General features: G+C 35.2%; 1 protein-coding gene across 8 annotated transcripts in view; it reads right to left on the bottom strand.

Moving 5' to 3' along the window:
• The window catches only part of SLC25A12 (solute carrier family 25 member 12), a 51,394-nt gene extending 25,557 nt beyond the window's left edge, over window positions 1-25,837 (bottom strand). The window contains exons 1-8 of one of the 8 annotated variants that reach the window (XM_035537021.2): window positions 19,336-19,449; window positions 18,098-18,369; window positions 16,274-16,413; window positions 15,230-15,332; window positions 14,524-14,639; window positions 4,881-5,020; window positions 2,441-2,587; window positions 1,047-1,185 (exon numbers count right to left, since the gene is read on the bottom strand). In XM_035537021.2, the coding sequence (XP_035392914.1) occupies window positions 1,047-1,185; window positions 2,441-2,587; window positions 4,881-5,020; window positions 14,524-14,639; window positions 15,230-15,258 (571 nt within the window). In that variant the 5' untranslated portion in view covers window positions 15,259-15,332; window positions 16,274-16,413; window positions 18,098-18,369; window positions 19,336-19,449. Of the gene's footprint in view, window positions 1-1,046; window positions 1,186-2,440; window positions 2,588-4,880; window positions 5,021-14,523; window positions 14,640-15,229; window positions 15,333-16,273; window positions 16,414-18,097; window positions 18,370-19,335; window positions 19,479-25,107; window positions 25,162-25,623 lie in introns of those variants that run through there. The other 7 variants (XM_035537029.2, XM_035537025.2, XM_035537019.2 and 4 more) reach the window with 7 other exon arrangements.
• Between the last annotated feature and the right edge of the window lie 22 nt (window positions 25,838-25,859).

Here is a 25,859-nt window from a genome sequence, read left to right as displayed (position 1 = left end):
CTGAAGTTCTGTAAAACAGAACAGAATAGTGATATTCACAGCTTTAAGGGCAACCGACTCATTTATCGCCATCACATCCACGTTTCTTTTAACTGCTAGCTCTCAATGACACCAAACTTAGATGTTTATCTAGCCAAATTACATGACATGTTCATGACATAATTGCCAAGCTACAATAAACAAGTTTTAGCAGTGAAAACACAGTAGCAATTTTCACAACACAAATCCAGACAAGATATTTATGCATCTGAATCAAAAATAAATAAATAAATAAAAAAGCTAAGTAATTTGTTAGCACAATTTGGAGTATGAGGACAGGCATTTTATGCTTTTCTTTAGGGATGAAAGGTATGCAGACTGTATGAACTTAAGCCAAGCAAAGAAGGAACTTGGCATGCTTTTTATCACACAGACTCTGTTGGTCCCATCCATACAGGTAATAAAATCAGTCATATAATCTGTCGTAAAATTACTACAAAATCAATCCACTCATGCCTGCATCAAGACTGACACATGGCCACTTTTTGTACATACAGGTATTAATTATGTCCTAAATATAGACACAAACTTTATGTAAAACCACTCAGGTCCGTAAACACTAAGAAGTTATGTATTATAACCATTTTTCTAAAAAACATTTAATCACAGATAAAGTAACTAGCGCTAAACAATATGGAAATTACTGATAATGGATTTTTGAACTTAATCCATTCTATCTTATTTCCTAAGTACCTCATCTCTAAGAAACCATGCATATCTTTCAAGGGGTGGTAAAATCCTCAATAATATATTGTCTTGCAGATATCCATTCAAACTAGTACTGTCAGCAAGGTTTCTGACAGAGTCCCTGTTCTTCTCCCTTAATGATCTGGTTGAAAATCCTTCCTAACCTGGGAGGATGAAAATCACCTTTTAAACACCTATACAGTAGTGCTAACTTTGTGCTAAGTCTATGCAGGCCCTGGCTTGCCTTACCCTATATGCACTACCAGATTACAGATTGGACACAACTAAAAAATTAATGAAGTGAAGGAAATATACTTTACCTTTTGTGACTTCAACATCTTTTCTTACACCTGCTATATTGCTGTATATCTTCCTAACGAGATCCATGTTATTCAAAAGGGCATTAAATGCATTGAAGTAGGAGAAGCTGACCTGATGTGAAACAGTTCCACCAGCTACCTTTAAAAATTAAATGAATGTGGTTAAGTACCTTAAGGCTTTTAACAACATCTTATTACAAATTACAGAAACATCCATTTGGGCAAATAAGGAAAGAATTAAAGATATCTTTCTATTCCTGTAATTCCATGTATTGGCGGGGAGCACCAGGCATGAACCTATGGACAAAAGTAATTTTAAGCTATTTTTAATAGAAACATGAGGGGAGAATTATTAGACAGGATACTTTTTTTTCTTTCTTTTACAAACTGAATATTATGCAATGATCAGGTAATACTCACATAGAATCATAGAATGGTTTGGGTTAGAAAGGGGCTAGATGGTCTTTAAAGGTCAACTCCCCTGGCATGATCAGGGATATCTTCTACTAGATCAGGTTGCTCAAAGACCTGTCCAACCTGACTGAACAATTTCAGTGATGTAGCATCCACAGCTTCCCTGGGCAACCTGTTCCGCTGTCTGACCACCCTCATGGTAACAAAAATTTCTTCCTTATATGTAATCTAAATCCACCCTATTTCAGTTTAAAAACATTACTCCTTGTCCTGTCAATACACGCCCTGGTAAAAAGTTTTTCTTCGTCTTCCTTATAAGCCCTCCTTATATATTGAAAGGTCACAAAGAAGTCTCCCCAGAGACCTCTCCAGGCTGAGAAACTCTCTCAGCATTTTTACATAGAAGTCCTCTGATCATTTTTGTGGCCCTCCTCCGAACTTGTTCTATAAGGTCCACATCTTCCTTGTACTATTATTCAATGTATCTGATACACACTCTAAATGGGTAACTGAGTATTTTTCTAATAGAGATATGCATGTAACCACTGCTTTAGACAAAGACAGTGACTGACTTCTCCTATCAGGTATAGCAACAACCATTTATTTCAAAGTCTACAGTTAGTACATAATACAAATCCTATGGGAGATGGTATGTCTTATCAGTCAGGCTTTTGCCCAAATTCATGTTCTTTCTGTGCAAAGTATAGTTTGCCCTCCTTTAGGGGAAAGCATAGTAGACTAACTCAAACTGCTTCCAATGGCACTTTAAGCATGTGAACCAGAGTGCCAAACTTTTCCGCTACTGCATCCAAGGAGTACTTCCATGTTTTACTCTGCCTGCTCTATTATGAAGGGAATAATCTCTAGCACTGAGGAAGTTATAAACAGGTAGGAAAAGACAAAGTGGGAGAGAATCAATAACATTTTAAGACATTTCAGCTATTAAACCCTGAACTCAAGGCACTTTTCATCAGACTTACTGAAACTAAATTTTCTTCCACAAACGGAGTTAGCATATGTGAGCGAAGGGTAACCATGATTTCACTGAAGTCCAGCCCAGTAATTGTACCACTTTTATTTTTGTCCTTCATTGCAAAGGCTTGTCTTGCATGTTCTGACTGCAGCTCCTAGAATTAGTATTTAGAAATAGCATATTAGCAAATTCTGTAACTCACTGTTCACACAACTGTTGCTCATTTTGTATTCTTACAGCATGCCTGAATATATTTGTGCATGTAGACCACAAAAAGACTGCAGTTTAAACTTACAGGCCAGCCCAAATAAAATAAGAAGTCTGCACAATGATTCATTCCATGCACGGATTCATTCCTCTGTCATAGAAAAGCCCCTATTCAACTGTAAGGAAATAGGCGCTTACGCTAAATGATTTGAGAAGTAACTTTCACATACCCATGTCCTGGCTGCTACATATTCCTTTATTAAATACTTACCTGGTAGAGAAACTTCTGATATTGATCTTAAAGACTCAAAGGGAACTGATCTCTTTCATGTCCAAGATTAAATATGATTGGGGTATTACAAATTAAATAACTGAAAAGTATTTGGAAGTGAACAGGAAGACAGTGAAGATTATGTAATATAGTTCCAGATTGCCCAACAGACACTTCCCATAATGTCAGAAATGGTCACTCATTTCAGGCAATTTAACACTCCTATACAATCTGTAAAAAAATCTTCATATAAAGCACAATGCAGTAACCTAACCTTAATATAATAATGATGGTTGTAAATTCTATGTCCAGAAAAACTTGTTTCCATCTATTCAAGCAAACAATAAAGCACATTCAGCTGTCATTCAGACCTCTAGAAACAGCTAAAATAATAACCATGTTGTGACAGCCAGTAAGAGGGCAAACTACTGAGCTTACATCACCTCTACAGTAATTTCTGAAGTCTTGTAACCTCAAGATTAAGGTTTTCTAGATCAGATCACAGCAGGCTTTCTGCACCCTAAATACCAAGCCCCATAAGACAAGACTATGAAGAGGAATCTAAATGGAGGGACAGGAATATCAAACTCATGTACATCTTTTAAATCGTGCAGTCCATACTATGTGTATGTACTAAGGGTCTTTTTTTATTATATGATGAGAGCAAGAGGTTATTGTATCTTACAAGACAGAATTTTGGAACAACAAACATAAAATCAAATATTTATCATTTTGATCTGGGTTCAACAACAAAAAGATGCTTCTTAGTAGAAATCTGTTCAGTTTTGGTTTTGTTGTTGTTGTTTGTGCACTTGTGTCCCCAGTCTGTGTCTGGGATCACTTAAAATATGTAGCATCAAAGGCAGGACAGAGTTTATTCCTTGAAAGTAACACCAACTTACACTGCGCCCTTAAAAGACTGTGCCTAATTCCAGCATCTCAATTTACAATATAGATTTCAGATTCTATCTAGTCACAATCCTCTAGAATCCACTCTAGACCTACTTTAATTCTGGACAATAATTGCAGTGTAAACCAGAGCACACCTATCACTCCCTACTTTTAAGAGAGTATGTTGAAGTTATTTTGTAAAAGGTCAGCTCTGGAAGTACATCATCTATTTTTCCTCAGGTCTACTAGACAGAAAACTAGAAGTAACATCATCAGGCGATCACTGCATCTTAACTTACAGAATTCAGTGCAATTACCTACAGTTGTGTGAACTTCTTTCTCTTGAATTACAATGTACATTTCTCCTACTTTACTCTTCCACCTTCCTCTATAATTGATGTCTTCCTTTACTTCCTTCTAATATAATGATCAATTCATAATATGTTTTTCCTGTAACTTTTCGGCTTAGAACAAAGTCCAGTTTTCTAAGAGTGAGATCTTTTAAAGGCTTATTCGTAGATGGTGCTTCAGCAACATCTCGGAAAATCAGATTTGCCTCCTGCTAAGTTGGCTGCATTTAAGACTAAACTCCCAATATATGTGTAGTAGCATTCAGGATAGTGAGAGCGAAAAAAAGGGTAAGTATTAGGATGATGTTTACAGAACTAAAAGAAATGTTAAACAATCTATTAACTTTATGTGGAAGATTACATGGTTAACAAAACAATTACACAAAGAATGTAATCTTTCTCTGGTTGAAGTTAGTTTTGCTGTTATATTCCTATGACAGAAAAAGTAGACTGCTCAATCCAGTTTAACAACCAATGAAGTGGTCAATTTCCTAAAAAGTATATTTAATCCTATGTATTTATAGAATGATATTCAAGTTAAAGTACAATGAGTAAATACTGCTTACAGAACTGGTATAGAGAAATAATAGTTCATCATAACTGTTAGGATTAGTATCAGATAATGATGATCATTACCAGAATAAGCTCAAAACTTATAATGGTATAAATGTATTATTAGAGATGAAAATGAATTTCAACTGTGCTTTAAAAGAAGGTTAATAACTGACCTGCAAAAACTGAGTGAACTCTGAATAGTTAAGATGCTTCTTCCTGTTATGTCCAAAATGCAGTCGAATGAATTCACAGTCCCAGTTGAAGGGGATTTGAAGATGTATAGTACTTTGTTCAAATATTTCTTTGACATTTGCTTTGTGGGAGGAAAAAAACAAGAAGTAAGCTTTGGGGTATAGTAAATCTACGAACATTTCAGGCAGGATACAAACAAATTAAGTTTTAAGCAACTGTTTAAGAAATGCTTTAGTTTGTTAAGAATAATTGCTAACTGAGCCTTTATAGACTTTTGAAAGAACACATTTGCTACGCAATGTGATACTTTCTGTATTACTCCATAAAACCTTGGAGTGTTTTATTTAGTTTTAATTAAGAAGCAATTTCCCTTGTACATGACAAATAAGAGCTATTTTGCATTCTGATACAAAAATCAATAGTGGTTCTCCATCTCTGCCAGGAGTCAAATTAAGCCCTTTATCAAGAGCACGAATACCTGCATTACAGTCTCATGCAATATTTGTCATAGTAAGTATGGTTTGATTGAAACTTGATTATTACAATCACGCTGTCTGAATATGTCTATTGAAGATAGGTATAAGAAATGCCATCTAAAACATATCATTAACTCAGCAGAAAGCACCTTATTAAAAGCTTTTGATAAGGCCTTAGCACAAAAATCGAATCCTATAAAACATAATTGGTAGTCTCAGTTATTAAAATGTTTTAAGATAAGTGAAGACAGAGATGTCCTCTTTTAAATGAAGAAAAAAAATCCTGTCATTTCAGAATATGGAATTCTCCATATGTATACTGTACAACTGCAATATCAGTACCTACCATATCTGAATTCAATCAAAAGCCTCGTCTGAGAAAAAAGGCTTGCTTTATTCATATATAGCATTACCACTCTGCAACACAAGCCTGTTTTTTGTGCAGATTATCTGACCAAATAAACAGTATAACTGGACACCTATGAATGCATTGTGAACCCTTTTTGAAATCTACCTCAAAAGCACCTGAATTAATTGTAGCATTCATCGGCTACTCTTGAACCTGCTAACAACCAAAATAAAATATGGCATATCGCTCAAATTTAAAACAAAATACACATTATTTTAGCTGAAAACACACCTCTTTTGTAATATGTTTAGATTATTTGCTCAACACTGGAGTGGCGTGAACATCAGCTGCATTAAAGGCATACCGTGGAACTATTAAACAGTTCTTTTAAAAGACAGAATGTAATCAGAAGAACTTTGATATCATTTGCCATTAAGAACTATTTATTTCGAACGAATGTGTTTATTTTGAGTGAATCTCTATGCTAAAAGACTACTCCATTCATCCTTTCAATTCTGTAGCTATTCTAGTAGTGGACAAATCACTATATAGTTTTATATTTTCAGTGAGGAAAGGAAGGGAAATATTCAGAACAAGTATGTTTCAGAACGGGAACACACAGTAGGATCTTTGGCTAGATCACTTGCTCCACAGATAGTTTGAGATTGCATATTTAAAGAGCAGACTATGACTCGTGAGCGACTTAACTGTATTTTAGCCCTTCCTTACAGGTCGAACACAGACAACAAAGAACTGCTATTTAAACCATAGTTTCCAATGCAAGGTAGGCTAAATGAGGTGTTCAGGTAAGCAGGAACCTCAAAAACCTTGACTAGTTGCAACTGTCCATTCATATCTACTCACTAATACACAAAGTGAGAGCTAGGAAAACGAGATGGAACATCAAATACATGGCACTAAACTGTTTTATTTTGCCACACTTCCTTTGAAAGTTTTGTCTGTAATAGGTTTATTCACCACTGCTAGAGATCAAGGAGCCAGGAGAGGTAAATTTAAATTCCCCACCTACTACTGATTCACTGTGGATTCTGACCAAACTACCTCGAGTCTGCATGCACTATAAACAGATCAATGCAGCCCTCTGTTGAACTTGCAAAATGGCACTGAACTGTGAATGGAACAGAAGACTGGCCTGCTTAATTGGATCTATTGGATTGGCTACTAATGTACACCCAGGGCATCAGCTAGTGATTAAACATCTGTAACACTGACTGCTTTTAAAATACTGAATTCTTCTAATGCAAACTTAGGAAAGAACTCACTGAAGCAGCCAGAAAATTTAAATTGTATTTCAATTGTTTCCAACAATTATTTCACAATGTTAGAGGAAGGTTAAAAAAAAGTTTCACTTTTTTCTTATACGAAATTATTCATACATGTTCATATAGACAAATCTTCCAATAATTTTTAATGAGACTGAAGCCACTGGAATTTTCCTTACTCTCACTCAAGCATTTAATTGTGTATGACTTAAACCACTGAGGATTATTTTCCCACAGTATTGATTTTCCTTCCTAAAGAAACTTATAACTAGTCATCAAAACATCATAGGTTGAGATTTTTCAGCACACAAAAATAATACTAGTAAGTGAAATAATAAATTTTACATTCAATAGTTGAGTGTATCGGTACTTGAAGAATCCCGATAGTGGCTAGCTAGCTTTAAAAAATAGTATCCAAATCAGACTGTTGCTTCTCTGAAAATTCAGACTCCTTATCCATTTTTCTTCAATCAGCAATATCTGACAATCACCAACGTATATTGCATTTGTTACAGTCTGTGTTTTAAGATATGCTATTGTATCTAAAGCTTAATTCCACGTTGGCTTTATGAAATTTGGGGTGCAGGAGCAAAACTGTGTATGAGTTGTAAATAAAACAGTTGTAAGTAACTGACATAGTTAAGACTCTACACTTTTCCAAAGCGGTCTGGGATTCTCAAACATCTCCAGTAAGCACTTAAATTTACTACTTCTCTACCCAAGATTAGCAATGCTTTCTCCAATATATCAAGAATAGCTTCTTTAATCCAATTTTGTTGGCTTTTCTCTTATTTCAAAGGAAATAACCACCACTACTACTAACAACTCCATGATGAGAAAAGATGCAAATGGACAATCACATTTCAGAAATGCATAATGTGATCATGATCTGCACTTTGACCACTTTGAATTATGATCAAATGTCTGATTTTCAATTTATTTTTTTTCACAGCATAAGCAAAGCAATGATAACAAAGAAAACTTAAGTGGTACAGTAAAGGTACTTGTTTTTTTTATTTTTATTTTTTAATCTCTCTCAGTCAAAACCCAGTAATGCTTCTGAATTAAGATAAACTACAGGAATTTCCAACAGAGCTATTCTGCAGGTGGCAAACAACAAATTATTTTTAAACCCTTTCATTTTAGTATGACATTTTACAGGATGTATTCATTGTCCCTGTCAATACATGTTGCTCATTTACTAATGTCTTCTCTTACTCTTTGCTCACCTTTCTGCAGTGGAATTCTTCCTACTGAGCTGATAACTTTCTGAGCTTATAGCAAAGCATTTTCTTCTCAGATAGGCATACAAGTCAGCATCCTGATGACACACTCAACTTACCATCAGCCCCAGGAACAATAAACCTACTACTCTAGTGCACTAGTACATTACCTCCAAGGCGACATGCATTCTCTCACGATTGCTTCAGAATTTCCCCACCCAATCATTTTAAACAAATTATAGATGCCTGGAGCAGCTATCTGCAGGCAGCATACACACGACTGGCTCAACCTCTATCAACACCATTACCTAGCAGGCTCAGAAAAATGATACAAGAAAAACAAGTTTTTTAGAAAATACTGAATTTCAGAGAAAGGGGAAGAAACTTTAAGTTATAAACACCAAAATATTTTGTTGATGAGGATGAGATGTAACAGAACACCAACACAACTGAGCAGAGCATTACACATCTAAATCCAGAGGATACTGCTAGAGTTTGTATCTTTGAACATACATTTTTTGCCCCCCTCATGGTGGAGATGAGCTCAGAACATCAAGTGAGCTTTGAGGTGGTAGCTATCATTTATTTTTACTAAAAGCTCCCCAAAATGCAGAGTGGAAACCTCACAAATTTTCAGTGCAATCAGACTGAGTTTGCCATTGCCTCTCACAAGTGATGCAATATCAATCATGCTTCTTAGAGACAAAAAAAAGTAAATGCAAGTTTTAAATACTACCATAAGTATACCAGAGGTTTGTTGTTTAAGAGGGTGTTTTAATGTGTCTGCTCAGTCATCTATGGCCTCATTTGTACATATTTCAGCCTCAACATAAATACTGCATTTAATGTTTTCTATGCTGCTATTTTTTCCTATTTCTGCTAAAAGAAAATTTCATATATTTTCACTTTCAGCACAAAATAAAAAATCACAAGTAAAAGCAAGAAAACATTTTTAACGTCTGTTGCAACAGAATTATATTAACAGTGATCCGAGTATAAATACAATAATGACTTTGAGGTGAAAGCAAAAAGACAAGTAGCAGGAAAAGTGAGAAAGCTAAACTAGAAATAATTGCCTTGTACTTCTCTTATTTTAAAAGATTTAATCAGTGATTCTGATTAAGATCAAGATTAGCGACAGGCATAATAATGAACTGTCAATATATATAACTTTAATGTGGCGTTCTCCTTTCCTGTTTCCTCCTGCTGAACTATGATCTTGAACTTAATACTATAGAGAATGTTTGAGATCTCCTTATGTTCTTATTTACTATTATAATAAATAAGGATGGGCTCCCATCCTACACTGCTCACAGATGTTTAAAACTGTGGCTTAAACCAGAATCATACAAGAAGTAACAACAACAACCAAACAACATGACAACAAAAGAAAGTCATAGTCATTTTCTATATTATCCGCATGCGTTAAGCAAAAGACACCTTGAAAACAGGCAACTAACATATGGCAAACAGAAAGCCAACAAAAATAGTAGCTTTAGTTTACTGCACACTTGGTATGAACGTGTTTTTCTTAAATCCTCAGATCCACAGTTGTGTGATTATGAGATTTTTCTGTTTTCTTTTAAAGGTTATAAATAATATTTCATAAATCAGAACTCTGATCTCAGAACTCAGAATCTCCAAACCCTGGCATTTTCAATCCTATTATTCTTTTAGAAATGGTGGAGGAGTGAGTACTAGCAATGATCTGCATTCCCTGAAAAATAATACTCAAAAGCAAAGAATTATAACAATGTGTATTCAACTCCTTTCCCTTATTTTTCTCACTCACCTTCTTCAAGTATTCTCAAAGTCTACCATGTTTAAGGGAAATCTGAACTAACTTTCCCACCTTAAAATGTGTTACAAAATAATTATTTTGTTTAAGAAAATAGACAGGACAAGATCATGGTACACTCCATTTCTGGAACTATTTCATTATATTGATATTTATTATTTCGATTCACCAACATCACTGTAATGTTTAACATAGTTGCATTAATAGGTATCCAATTCCTTTATAACCCAGAATGTCTTGAAAAAAGAGGCCACTATACTCTGCACAGTATTTTTAGTGAGATGTTGAGCTGCAGGATGTTTTTAAAACCTTACGTTTAGTTTCATAAGTATTTTCCAATAATCTCAAAAATAATTCAAAAACTCTGAATACAGAAGAATCACAAACACAAGGGCAGTAAAATTGTTTCAAAATCCCACTGTTTTAGATCTGTATTTCTATCCACATTAGCACGGGTATTTGACCAAAAACAATCTCTGAAATGCTCCAGTTTACCAGAGAATAGCTTTCTTTGTGGTGACTCTACAAGGAAGAACAGCTGGAAAAGCCTTGAAATTGTACATTCCAATTAAAATTGACACAGTCCAGACAATTTTATGTTTTGTCCAAGGGAAGAATTATAAAGAATCTTTTTACCTCCAGTTAGACAACCTATTTTTTGAGAGAAGTTTCAGTGATGGTCACAGACTTCACCTTTTAACCACAGTAAGGGCTATCTGTTTTAGCATAGAAGCACACCAAGTAGCTTGAGCAGATTTATTATATAAGTTTGCTTTAACCTGAATTTGGGTCAATAGTCCTTTGCAGAATAGCAATAAAAAGAAATTTCCTTTGTGCAACAGCATTAACTTCATGGTCTGTCTTTAAATATTCACTCATGTTAAGTAGCTTGGTCAGTTACATCCCGCGATCAAAAGAGCAGAATGGTTCTTATCTTTTCTGGCTACAGATAGCAACCCAGAACAAGAAAGATAATGCATGAAAAAAAAAGAATAGCCTTTCTTTATCTGCCTTGGCTGTTATCTTTTAAATATTTTATGGTTAAAGCAATATTGTAAGGGATCATCAGCAACACATTTCTCAGAAAATAGTAACCTAGGAATCTTTTATGAAGACATACAAACATTTAAGTATGAAAGATTTATTTTTTCTATTTCTTCATGATGAAAAAGGTAAATTAAGTTACACCACTGCTTGCATCAATGGGTTATTAAAGTAGTCATATTATTGCTTTTTATTCAGCAAGCTGACAAGTAGTCCAGTGCAGCTGACACATGTAAAGAATATGAACATGTTGTGCAACCAATTTGCTCATACAAAGTAGTTCCAATTCAATTTTCTTGCAATAGACCTGCTACACACATATTGCAGCATACTATCTGCATATCTATAGCAGTCATTCATACGGGATTTCAGGATGTCCGAAACTCCTGGAAAAATATCCCAAAGCAATAAGAAAGTAGATGACATTAAAGCGACAGAGTCAGCATACAGAAGGCTTCCTGTTTCAACAGTCTGAATTAACGCATATTGCATAGACAAAGACATTGATTAGCGCAGCATAGCCAACAGGTACTTCTACAAAATAGTTTATAAAGAATCAAAAATTGCTTGCCCTTTTCTATTTGTCAATTCAAAAGAAAGCAACGTATTGCAATTTAAGTAATAAGTTTCTCCACTGAAAAGTTGGAAGTTAAACTTTTGGAAGCTAAACTTTTGTAGAGTCAAGTGTCATATGGAAGGTAAAGAGAACTGCAAGAAGCTAAAGTGTTCATGTATGGTCTATATCAGTAAATAAATTGTAAAAAGCAAATGATGTGAAAATGCCTGGAAAAACTTGCTTTCAAGCAAAAACTTGCTTTCAAGCACGGACAGGTCTAAAGAATCAGCAAACATACTTAATTCTCTTCAGATAAGTGAAAAATTTGACTATATCAGGATAATTTTTGAAAATGCCATACAGTCATACCCCAATGATCTGAGAATATGGCTAGCTTGGGTACAGGTGTAGTTCTTAATATGGTGCAGATGTACTTCTTAATATCACATTCAGAGCCAGCACAGCTTTCTTCTACTTTTATGGTTTAAGCCCAGCTTGAACACACACCAACATTATCTCACATCCAGCAAGACCAGTGTTGGTTCAATTTACTGGCCTAACAGACACAATTTGATCCTGTGTTCCACTCCCCAGCACCTCCATCCCTTGCTCCAAAAACACAGTGCAGAAAAACCTCAGTAAATTACTCTCATTTCTAGCAAGACTTAGTGGCTTGAGGTAGCTTTGGAATCAGTACAATCACATTCACAGTGTTGCATCTGAGCTAGAAAATCTTGACACGTTTGCTTCCATAATCAGCATGTCCATATGGTTTATCTGCTGACTGGATAAATTACCCGCTAATAAAAGAGAGCTGACTTGTTTAATAGCAATTCTCACTCTAATTGGTTAAGCTTATTTCATTACAGTATATTTCTAATAATTTACTACAACTTTCAGCTGTTAGTATGTAGAGCTTTTAGTTTACAGAAATGTATATATTGTACATGTTATGTTTCACAATATAGCACCATTTACTCTTTCTACTTCAGTCAAAGAAGAAAATTATCTCTACTAACTGAAGAGACCTTGTCTTTCCTTTCTTCTCAGTAGCTATTTGGAAGGATTCTTTGAAGAAAATCAGCAGAGAAAGTGTCATGTTTCACCATGACCATCTTCCTCTAAAGACCTGGGAAAATCCTAGTTTTATATATTCTCCTGTCTGTACATGAAACTAAACTCTGTGCCTTTCTGTTTATGTGGTATGAAAATGAAAGAATATAGGTCTCATTTACAAGATAGCCTTTACAGGCAACAAGACTGACTTGAAAACTGATTGCAGAGTTACCAAATTCTGAAAATATTATATATCATCATTCACATTTTTCCCCACATGCATTTATTTGCATAAAACCCAAGTAAAAGTAAGTAGCCCATTTTACAAACTACATAAAAAATGAAAAAAAAAATAAAAGCAGCAGTAACATTGGAATCTGTACCACAAAAACAGGTACCATTGATAGGTTACAGCTTACAATTACATATAGTCATAATTGCAATAAAATTTATTTTTCAAAAAACATGAGACATGTCAAAAAACATGAGTAAGTTTTAAATTCCCTGAAGAGTTTGCTATCTAAGTTTTATCAGCTTTTTGAAAAAAATAATGAGAAAGATATTGAAAAAATATTTTTGCTATTTCTCGTTTGTGTTGTGCTTTCAGCCTCTAAGATAATGCTGTGCTCATAAAAATAATGATTCTCAGTCTGATTGAGGAATCTGTGTATAACCTAAACTGCTTTTTGTTGTTTTACAGAACCAGCTATTTCAAGTGTGTTTATATGAGCTACAAAATGCATTCCCCATTTTGTGAAATTATTAAACATACCATGATTAACAAGGTCACACTGATTGCGAGTTTGTCTACATTCTAATGACTACATTTACTGACTTCACCTTTGCTTAAGTTCTAAGAGATTTTCTTTTCAAGATGTTGTGTCTAAATTGTTGAGTATTTGACCATTCAGTTAATCATGTAACTTAATACATGTCATAATTCAAGCAGTTTGTTTCATACAAAGACCCATGCATTGTTTCAACTTTTTTTTCCAAAGCTGCAACAGTTTTCATAAAAAACAAAGTAGTACAAGCAGTAAGTGGTTACAAATCCAAGCATAGTTTGTATTTTCTTTATTAAGAAGTTTATTCTTTTGTATAGAAATAACATTTATTTCTCATTCCATTTTATTAAAATTCTTAGTAATGATTTCTCTAATTTTAATAAAAGTACAATTTTTTTAAAATATAATCTAGGCCTCCCTAAACTGCAATGTTAATAAGTTATTTCGCAACATCATAAAGCAATACGGTTAGCCTAAAGAAATTTGCCCAATTGCTAATATATGTGTTAGAAGAAAAAAAAAAAAAAAACTTAAAAAGGCCATAGTTTCTTCCTAATTTTTTTTGAAAATACATGATCTAGCTAGAAGTTACACTCATCATACTGAAGTAAGACTTGTTCCTCAAGAATAGGAGCGCTAGACTAGGAACTCAAAAGATCAGACCTTCTTCATTTCTATTTTGAACTCTTACTATATGAAATGACAATTCTCCAAAGATATCAGGAGATCCAAAACAAGTTTTAAAAATCCCTCAGCAACGAAGGAGCTCAAAGTCCGTGACAGGAAAATTTTACTTAGGATGATGCTGAACAAAATAGCATTGTATTAACTACTTTAAAGAACATGAAAAATCTTGATTCAAAAAAGACAGAGCAAAATATGTTTCCTTTATTTCTTAAAATTGTATCACTTGGAAGGAAAAAAAATTACTCAAACTCTTTTAGAAAGTCAGTATAGTACTACACAATATGCATTTCTAGTTGTGATGAGCTATTCTTATCATTTATACTATTATTATTGCTTTCTTAAACTGTTTTTCTTTAGATATTCTTACCAAATGTTACTTCTCCATTGCCAGTCTTGTCAAATAACTGAAAAGCAACAATGAATATTGCATCTGGAGTACACAAAACAGATTCAAATGCCAAAAATTCTTGATAGGAAATCAACCTACAAAGGAAAATATAGAAGTTATAAAAATGTCAACAGATTGTTCAAAATATCAATGGTATTTTGTGCTTGATGCTCTAGAAAGTGTTACAATCCAATTATTATAGAAAAGGACTGAATTCTTCCTATCCATCAACAACAAAATATAACTAATTCTCAGTGAGTATCTACTATTTGTTAACTTGTAATTATATATTTAGGCAGACAGAACTTAAAAACTGAGACATTCTATCAGCATGAAGTTTACAGGCCTGTCATTATATTACTAATTTTAATATTTCTCAGTATTTCTACTGAGAAAGAAAAGGAAATTTAATGTAAATATAACACTATACAATAAACATATTCTTAAAACAGTGCATAACATTCATTTTTAAAAGTCCAAAAAAGTTATACTTTAGTATGCATATAGAAAAAAAATATTACACTTCAAATATAATATGAACTGCAAAGTCGTGTACAAGAAAAGAAAAGACAAGAAAGAAAGAAACTATAAGAACATTTGGACAGTTGGACATGACCAAGGAAGCTAAGGATTCAAGTGTAACAATTGATCACAAGACTACGAGTTGTGCATGTAAGACATTCACCATACAGAAAAACGCAACTCAGGATGCATCAGGGGAGCTTTTCTGTGCGAGATGAGGAAGCAGCAGTATCACCAGATAGGGCTCTCACGACATCTCTGGAACGCTGCATACAAATCAAAGTCCTTGTGTTCAACACATATAAACTCAGACTTGAATGGATGCACAAGTAGCTTATTATGACAATCATAAACTTCTCTAGAGGAACTCAGCTTATTCTGACAAGCAGGAAAAAAAAAAAACATCTAGAAGGGCTCTATAATCTTCTATATATAGAAATGCTCTATATAAGAAAAGCTACAGAAAGATGAGCTTCAAGCCAGAAGATGAAGGATAACTGGCACAAGAACAAAATTGCATTGTGTTATCTGTAAAGATATTCAGACTGGGCATATACTGTGGCCTTTCCAGAATACTGCAAACAAAATCGCTAGGTTTTAACAGCAAATATGGTTTCTTAAAACTACTGTGTGATTTCACCCTTGTAAAAACAGGGGACTTAGATTGACAACTTAGAATATTCCATCCAGTTCCAAGTGTACGTAATTGATCTGAATTTATAAATGTACTCTTTAGAACATTCTATAGTATGAGTACTAAATGTACTCTTCACAGAAGATCATTAGCTCAGAGTGATTACTTCACATACATGCCACTTATTGATGAGGATATACATATAAATTCTGTTCCTCTTCGAAAAAAAATCAAACCACACTATTCCTTAGTTTAGCTAGTCTTTCTCTGACAACGTATATGCAGAATCAAGATACTTTAAACAAGATCACATATTTTAACATTCTTGCATAAATGTATCGCACAGAAAAATACAGAAAATGTAGTGATTTTGAAAGGAATTAAGATATAACAAATATAGAATTATGATACTAATTTGTCACACTTTAGCCATCAAATCAAAGATGAGAAAATGGTTCTCCAGATGTGAAGTCAACTTCATCCAAATTATTATTTTGATAAAGGTTCAGTATCAAAGACACAGAATATCCCTTAAAATAATTGTAAATACTATAATTTCCAAACGTATCTCACATAAAGGCGTAAACCTGGCATTAATTCCTAACCAGGAAGCTTTATAACAGACAGAATCAAGTGATGATCTCTGCAGAATGCATTCGTAGAAGCCTGAACCTGAAAGAAGCCATTCTTCAGAGGTCTCCCTTTAACAGTGCCTACAGCAAAAGGAGATAGACACATTCAATTTCCTTTCCATACGTTCAACTTGCAATGCCTAAGAGCAAGGATCCTGTGACCCTCCATTATCAGGGTGGAGGTAACAGGAGGTGGATTAAATGAAACAATGGAGTTTCCCATCCAATCACTATTCAAGTATCGTTCAGTGAACCTGCTGTATTGTAGAGTCCATAACAACATCAAATCACTTACCTCTCATTTTATTGGTAACATTAAAAAAAAGAAAACAACTACTATTTCTTCTGTACTGTTACTCTTCAAAGTAAGCACACAAAGTAAGCCACATGGTTAAATTCTACTCTATCTTTCTTTGTTTCATATACAAGTTTTTGCTCTTTACACACACAGCATAGCTTTTAGATATAATGTATATCCCTATTGTGACCGTCCATTATGTGAACCATCAGCTCTTTCTTCAGGAATTCACTTAAGAACACACTTGCAAATTCTAAGAACAATATACCGATAAGCAGAGTAGCCAGAAATAAGCAATTAAAATGAAGAATCTAGAATGACTACTGTGAAATTTTGCAAGTTTGGAGGGAGAAGAAAATCTTTGATTTTACAACTTGAATACCAGCTAATGTCAGATTAGACTTATGTAACCAAGAAGCTGGTTTTGGCACACATTTATGTATGAGAAAGGACATGTACCCTAAATCCTAATTTTAAAAGCAGTGCCAGCAGTCTGATGGCATAGGAATGCTTAACTGCTGCATCAATTAAATCCTACAGTATTAAATAGACACCAGAGAAAGCAGTCATTTAAGGCCAAATGCTAATTTAGACCTCATCATATTAATTTCTCAGAACTTGCATTTGTGACCATGAGGAAGAAATGCTTCGAAATTGAAGAGTCTCTTGTTATACGAACTACCATAGGGAATTCTACTAAAGCAAACTAGTCTTGTACTGTAGTAATGGGAGAAGGCAACAGTTGGAACAGTTAAGTGAGTATTAAATTACAAGCAGAAGTAAAAAAAAAAATAATAATAATAATAAATCTAAATATATTTGCATAAAGACAGCCAGTTCCAAAATGTGCTTTCTGTGTTTTTTTTTCTTAAAGCAACAAAGTTAAGCCTAAATGAAGTCAACAGATATTAAAAAAGAAAAGTTACAAAGAACATTTTGAGTACTTATTTGAAGGGCAAGCAAGACTAACAGATTATGACAACAGATACAGGAATTAAATTTCATAACAGAACCAAAGCTTCTCAGTGACTTGCTCTGTGACCTTGGGCTGTCATTTAATTTACAAAGGCCTGTATGGAATAGGACTGGTGATACTTCCGTGGACTTTATAAAGCAAATTTAAGTCCTTGGAAAGATGTAATTAATGGAAATCAGTAGAAGATTACAATAATTATTCATGCTACATATTAAACTCTCTGTAGAGATGATATAAGAGTCTGGATTTTGGTATATTACAGCTCACTATAAAAGGAATATTACAAACGCAGAAGTAAACCAATGATGATGATACAGGTATAACACTTCAAATGAATTACTGATTAGAGATAAATATAGATTAAAACATTACGGAGATTACATTTCAGAAAATGGGTATTCAGACAGATAAACATTTTGTATTGCAGACTATATGATAATAATTCTCTTTATTTCAATGTTTCCATACAAAATTAGATAAAGCACACTTACCCGTATCTGATTACCTCACTTCCAACATTACTCAGATTAAAAAACAAAACAAAAATACTTATATTCACAGAGTAAACAACAAAAAAGCGATGCCTCATTGTCGTGTTCTGTTGTAGCAATAAAACAAATTATTGACTTCTTACTGTAAAAAAGGTCCTTTTATAAAAAAAATTTCTGAAGAAACGAACACCCTAAAAGATAACCAACAGCTTTCAGAGAAACAAGACACTCAACATGTTGGTTTAGTAGTCATCAGTTAGACTTATTTCAATCTGTAACAACACAAAAAAGTACAGTATGTATCGCAAGCAGTGAGACAGGTTATTTGGATTTATCAAAACGTATGTATATACCAAATGTATTATCAAAATGCTGCAGATTTATTTTTTAAAAGGCATCATGTAATATTACGTCAAATGGGAGATCCTGTATTTGTCATTTAGTATAAAATGTAGGCAGCATACACAATTTTATTTGTAAAGCACAGACACTGCAAGTTGCTCAGAATACTGTGCAAACTAATAAAATAGTCTAAAACAGGATATAGGAGAACAAAAACATTGAAGTGATGTCAATGGTCAGATTCTGACTCACAAAACCAAGGAAGTTAAGGGACTTTCAATTTAAAGTAAGTTACATCTATCTGTTTACATATCCTATTTTAACAGCAACTTTCTATCTCTTCTCTACAACACACCCACTCCTCTCTGCATGCTTGACCTCTACTGTGGTCTACCTTAACCTCTTCACTTTAACATGTCCGTTCCTAACATGTTCAGGTTCCTACCTGAATTCAAGGCCAAAGCTAGAGGCCTGCATACAACAAGAAAGAAGGCTCTTCTGAAGAGTGAGTTAGAGGATACTACCTCAGTGGAATGGACATTTCGTAAATGTCATGTCACAGATATGAGTACACAGAAAATAACTTTATCTGGCAATCATACTGTATTAAGCTTATTTGCAGTTTAACTAACTTCCTCTGCATTTGTACTAATTGTCAAAATGCCTTCAAAACAAAACTTCCTTTTAAAAATGTTTTGAACTCTGCACTGTTGAACGCCATATTTTCCCCGAAGTTCCACAAATGTATAGTCTACTGTACTTGAGAAAAAACTTATTGTCCAATCAAGCTTGAAGTGTAATAAAATCAATAATGCATTTTAGAAGATGAAATTACCAAAGAAACTCACTCATTTACCAATGAATTACAGGCTTCTAATGGAAAGCAAAATTCTCACCCATCTTTAGTTTGATCTGCCACTCCAGCCAACAGCTGTACTGTTTTAGGATTATAACGTGGATCTGTATAAAGTCCTAGGTATTTCTGCACAAAATCTTCTGGAGTCATGTAATGCTCTCCATCTTTCTCAACGCTGGCATACTAGAATAAAAACAAAAAACAACACCACAAGAACAAAAGTGAATCCATTTAGATGTTAATTATTAGTGATTACCAAACTACTATCTTTACTGAATATCACTCAAAACGGTGCACAACTGTATGCAACTGCTCTGAAATTAAAGTGTATGGTTCAACTAACAGTGTTACCATACCAGTTGCATACCACCAACAACCAGAACAACATCTATCCCTGCGGAATAGATGTGTACACAAAATAACCAATATCTTCTAATAAAAAGACAGTTAAGCACTTTCAGAAACTGTCAGGTAATTGCACAAATTTACGAAAATTACAACCATGCTATAGCTTTTCATTTGCAGCTACACTGCAAAAACACAGCACAAGTTCTTCCTTTGAATTTCTAGTGGGAGATACCTTCTAATTAATTGTTCCTAATCACTCTTGTAATTACAGTTTGAAAAATGCATATTACTTTTTTCTTTTTGTGAGAAGTAACTTTTCAGATTCATTTTTCCTGAAACTAATAGCTTTCACATTTGTCTTTTAAGTAAAAATTCACACACACACTTAACTCTCTCACTCACATATACCCTCAAAAAGGTCAACTGAAATGTTTTGGTTTTGAGATCTTATTAACAAATTTTCAAATAAAAAGGCACATGCAAATTTTACAATTATATAAGTAATAAATATTAACAAAACTAATTAAGAATAAAATTACCTAAGACTAATTAAGAATAAAATAAAGAATAAAATTACATCTTTCTTATCTGTACACCAAGACAACTGCCATATGACTGTACAAGTATTCTATTACTTTTCTGTGTTAGATCATTAATCGCTGACTGTTATAAACTTTTAATTTAAAGTAAATTTTTTAGCCTAACATAAATTCTGTACCTTTAACTGTCCAGTTAGGCTGGATAATACCAATCTAGGACTAAGAATGTGAGAATGCAGGAGTAGAAAGCATCACACGTTCATTTTACAAATCAAGCCTACTTCTGAGTTACCAGAACTAGATGCTAATCGGTCATTCCTGTCAATAACCAATACTATCACCCCTCTTTTTATGTGCCTTGATACAGAAGCACATATAACTTACTTTCTTGCTATCTACACTGAATGAATTACTTCCTTACTATCTGTTGCCATCACTAAACATTAAGTAGCATATAATATTTGAAGCCATCATCATGTAGGAAAATTAATAAAGGAGAATTGTATTATGAAAGTTCCTACCCCTCAGGTCTTGTTTCAAGATGGCAGCACTATTGCAGAAATTTTTTCTCATTTATGATATGACAGTAATCTTAGAAATAAAACCTAAGTTTTCAGATTGCAAGATTAAATTATGTTTGCATCCTGTAATAGAGGAAAAAAGCTCACACAAGATTTCTAGTTCACTAACCTACTGTGATCCAGTCCACTTTGATGATTGAGTTTTTCTCTGCATTTTTGCTCAGAAAACCTGTAAGAAACTTACTAAATAGCTTTAAACCCATCTCTTCTGTTCACTCTCTCCACTTGTAGATACAAAGATTTGGATGCAAATCTTCACATATACATAGAACTGTCTTCCTTCTGAGATATGGAAATTGCAAAATTCCACAGCTGTTTCATGAGAATGTTGATGTGCAATTAAAGTAGTGACTTTTAATTCATTTGTGAAAATGCAATTCACCTTTCTAGATTCTAGTCATTGAAAGTCATCAATGTAAGTGTTCTCTGCAGAAAAAGAAAAGGCAATGCCCCCCACATCTCGAAGAGCTATCATCTATGCAACATCTATGTTTGGAAATCCAAACTTCAATTAGTAGCCTTACATGTAATTTTTCAGCTGTTCCACTATGCACTGCAGTATCTTGATTCAGTTCATAGTTTTTTGTGAAAGAGGAACAAAACAGCTCCTCAAACAGCCAGGGATCCACAGGAATTAGAATGTTAACACCACCACCTACACAACAAACCTGTTAAGATGTAACACTCCACTATGATAAAGGAGACCGTTTACACCTCTAAAGTATTTTTCAGCTGTTCTGAAACCCAGTTTCAACATAAAAGAGCTTGCATCAGCATCATGGTCTCCTTAAGCATCTCCCTTAGCCTCCCACATTTCTTCCACAACACCAGCTCCTCACATCAACTGTCCCTCTACCACCCTATAGTTGTGACGACAGCTGTTTGCAAGACTGACTGTACACCAGACTATTGAACTTATCCATAATTAATGGATGATTTCCACAAAAACGGGAACACAAAGCAACAGATGGGAATCCTTCAATTCAGCACTGCTGCTGACATGAGATATGATGAAACTGTGGCTTTGCTGAATCAACTCAGAAAGGTTCTCTTCTCAGCCATCTATAGATGTGACTTAAAAAATGCATTGTGAAGCTCAGTTCTGTTGCAATGCACATAATCTACATGAAGTTATATATATGAAGGACCATCAAACATGGAGAGTATCGAGCACATCCTTAAGAACAACAGAATTCAACTGCTTGACAACGGATGGCCTATGAGAGAGTCAAAAATCTAAACATCTTTTTTTAATTCAGACACCAACTTACCTGAGTTTATTACAAATAGTGAATTGTTTTTACAACAAAACCTGCGTAGAGGAAGTTTTGTTTGAAAAATTTTGAGACTAAAATAATTAAAGGACAGATACGTTCAGCTCCATATGAGAAGGTCATGAGCTTGGCTGCGAGCCAATAAGTTAATGTCTGACAAAGTAGCTAGGCTATTCCCTGTTGGCATGTATTTACAGCTTCTGCCCTTAAGTGATCTTTTCACCATGCAACGTAAGTATCTTTTGCAACAAGACAGGCAATTGTTAATTATACTTTAATTTGCAGATAAAATATGACAAACAATCAAATATGTATTTCCCTGTCTTGCATTATGTTACAATATATTTAAAAATTTACAATACATGTATAGCCTATCTCAGAAAGGCACTTCATGAATTTGCATATGACTTTTTTTTAAGCTTCATCACAAAACATGAGCACACACAAAATCTACTCTATTCGTACAATGTCGTGTTAGGTAGCACCATGCTTTTAGAAGTGATGCACTGTTTGAAAAATTGCTTAGTTTTCAGTTTAAAGTGGGGCTTTCTATCCCAATGATTTTATCTGGGCAGAGAAGAAAGAATTTCTAAAACAAGAAACCTATGGACACTCTCAACATTTTGATTTATTTATTTATTTTAAAGTCTCAGGTATGAGCAGGAGACCCAGGACATTTTTAAGGGGGGTAGGGGGAAGTTTCACATATGAAAATTTGGAAGTTTTTGGGCTTCTTTCTCCACCTTGCTAAACAGGTTTCATTTGCGTTTAGCAGATGGGGAATAATTCAGTTATCTTTCCCCAGGGTTTACTGGGTCTTGCCTAAGAAAAAAGAATGAAGTCTCACTAAGAAATCTGATAATTGTTGTTCTATGCAAGTATGTAATCTTTCTGTGGATTTCTGTTTTGTTCTTTTATGGCTGTCACTGAAGTCAGTGGTTAACAAACATCTGAGAGGTAACTTATTTGATGGTGTACACACACAAGGTTTTAATGCCTGCATTCCACAGTTACAGGATTACCTGGAAATAATAGCACAACGCCTACTTTTTGCAAGTAGAGTATTAAAGTGAATTAATTAAACCATTAATTTTTAATGGTTTAAAATAAATTTGAAAAACTTAGGAAGCTTTAGGAATTCTAAAAGAAGGGCAAATGTTTTATCGGTTAAGATACAACTTAGACTGACAGAGGAGTCAGTGTTATCCCATTAGAGGATACGTATGAATAGAAGGAAATTTAAACACACTCTCTATGAATAAGGTGGCTGACGAGGAGGCCTAGAGTTCACATCTTCCCTTGCATCCATTTCCAAGGGAAGCCAAATTTAGGAAGGAATGCACGCCCTTTAACTGAAGCTCACAGAACAGGCCTGCACCCTCAGCAAAGAGCACAACATATCTGACCCGTGATGTGTGCAACACTAACAGTATTTCATAACAAGACTCTACATATAACTTAGTCTTAGAAAGACTGGGTTCTCTCTAGATTTTTTTCATGTTTGCAAATAAGTTTGCTTACTACCTATCAAAGAAAGAACATAATTTCACCTTCAATCAGAATCAAATAACCCCCCCATATATATAAACTCTTCCTATTCGAAGCAGTGTCTGTGTTATGTCTTTTTTATGACAATCTCACGTACCCAAGGGGATACAAGAGAGCTTTTGTATTTTTGATTTCTGAGGGCATGAAACATTCTACAACTTAATGTACGTGTTTCTTTGAAAGTTATATGGAAAAAAACAGAAAACTCTTTTAAGCCTGTAGTTTGTTTGCTTTTTAGGTGAATAAAGGATATATCGTACAACTTAATCTCTAAGTTGTCTGTATGGCAACATCCTTCCTCTCCGCTTTTCCCTGTATCACCAAAATCAAGCACTTCAAACAATTTACTTATTTCCAGAAGCAAGTACTTCTAGTGACTATAAGTCAAGAATCATGCAAAGTTCCCGTTTACAAACAATATTTTTACATCAGGCTTGGGTTTTTTTGGAAACAATTTTGCACTACAAGTATATGTATGAAAATTCATATTTTCATGATTCCCAATTGATTAATGTACTCTATTGTATCCCTTACATACAAAAGCTGAATGTTACATCAACAAGAAATGAATTTGTGATAGAATAACTTTAACTAGAAATTAACAGCTAGGCTTCCATGATTTGATTCCAAAGTTCTAAATTTTAACACTTGAGTGATGTTATCAGAGTAATCTGTTACACAAAATCAAAAATCCCCCCAAATAATAGTTGAGATACCATGTCTCCCTCTTGGGCAAAAAGCTTTCTTCATCTAATTCTTACATGTTAGATAACAAGGTAGGTCCAAAAGCTGCACATCAGAGATGTCATACTAGAGCTCATTATTTACAATATTAGCTCTAATATTTACATTCTTCCCTTTCTCATAGAGTTAAGCTTCTTGAATATACTATGTAATACTCAGGAAAGAAAAAAGATATTTTAGGAAACATCCATGAACTAATCGTGGACCTAAAACATAGGACCTTCAAACCTTATCATCAAAGTTTTAAGACTGATTGGATTTTTTTTTCAGATCATGCTTCACTGTAACTAAAGGGAATGGATAAAGCTTCACATTATTATTTAAGTATAGTAATTTTAATGCCCTGCAAGAGATAATATTATGAAATACATCGATCTTAAAAAAAAATAAGTTTAAATTCTAAAAACATGACCAGAAATCTATCTATTTATAAGAGGATCGCATAAAAGCTATACAAGTATACAGTTTTATAAGAAGTATTTTTTAGAATCATGTAAAAGCTTATTTAAAAATAACAGCTATGGATGAAATTATTTGTTATAGAAAGTTAGAAAATACTTCAGAGAATTATTTAAGATTAGAATTTGGAGTGGTTGACCACCATTTGTGTCAGGAGCAGTTTCACCTCAACGCCTGAAGACCCCCTCAACATACAGTGTACTCGAAACGCACTTCTAAGCGCTCCATGACCAAGACACACATATGACGCCGTGGCTAACAGCTGGAAAGACAAAAATACAAGTCCGTCAATCAAACAACATTTGACAGGTCCGTTTACCTGCAAAAAAATATTTCGCAGCTCGGCAGGATCCGCTCTCTTGGTTGAGGGCACCTGCAAATAAAAGCAAGTTAATGCTTCACCAGCTGAGCTACCGACACAGCTGCGAAAACCCCTGCAATCGACACCGATAAGGGCTGCGCTATCAGCTCCCTTATCTAAGCGATAAGGAGACTCTCCGAGGTGAAACCCCTGCGATAACGCCGCACGCTCTCGGAACGCCAGGGCCGCGGCCAGCTGCTAAAACCCGGCGGCTCCCCGGTGCCACGACCGCCCCGGGGGGTGCCCGGCCGCCACCCCGCGGCTCCCCGCCGCCTCCCCTCAGGAGGCGGAGGCAGCACGGGCTGCGCTCGTCCCTTCCCCGCGGCCGCCCCGCCGCCTTCCCCCGGCCCCCCGCGGGGCTGCCCCGTAATGGCGGCGGCCGCCCTCTCACCGCCCGCAGCCCCCTCACCGCCCGGCGCCTCCCGGCCGCCCCCCGCCTCCTCACGAGCCGAGCGGCGGGGAGGGTAGAGTCACCTTGACCGCCATGCTGCGCCCGGCCGCCAGCAGCGGCAGGAGGAGGAGGAGCGCGAGGAGCCGCCACGCGCCGCCCCAGCGCAGCGCTGTGGTACCGAGCGGAGCGCCCCGCCCCCCTCAGCGCCTTCACGCTGCCGCGGACGCTGACGGGGCAGACGCGAGGCCGGCAGCACTGAGCGTGCGCCCACCCGGCCCGTGCAGCCCGCGCTGGGCCGGCAGCGGGCGGGGCTATGCAA

The sequence above is a fragment of the Cygnus atratus genome, chromosome 6, assembly GCF_013377495.2.
Source record: "Cygnus atratus isolate AKBS03 ecotype Queensland, Australia chromosome 6, CAtr_DNAZoo_HiC_assembly, whole genome shotgun sequence".
Lineage (NCBI taxonomy): Eukaryota > Metazoa > Chordata > Aves > Anseriformes > Anatidae > Cygnus > Cygnus atratus.
This window is presented reverse-complemented; position numbering and strand designations above follow the sequence as displayed.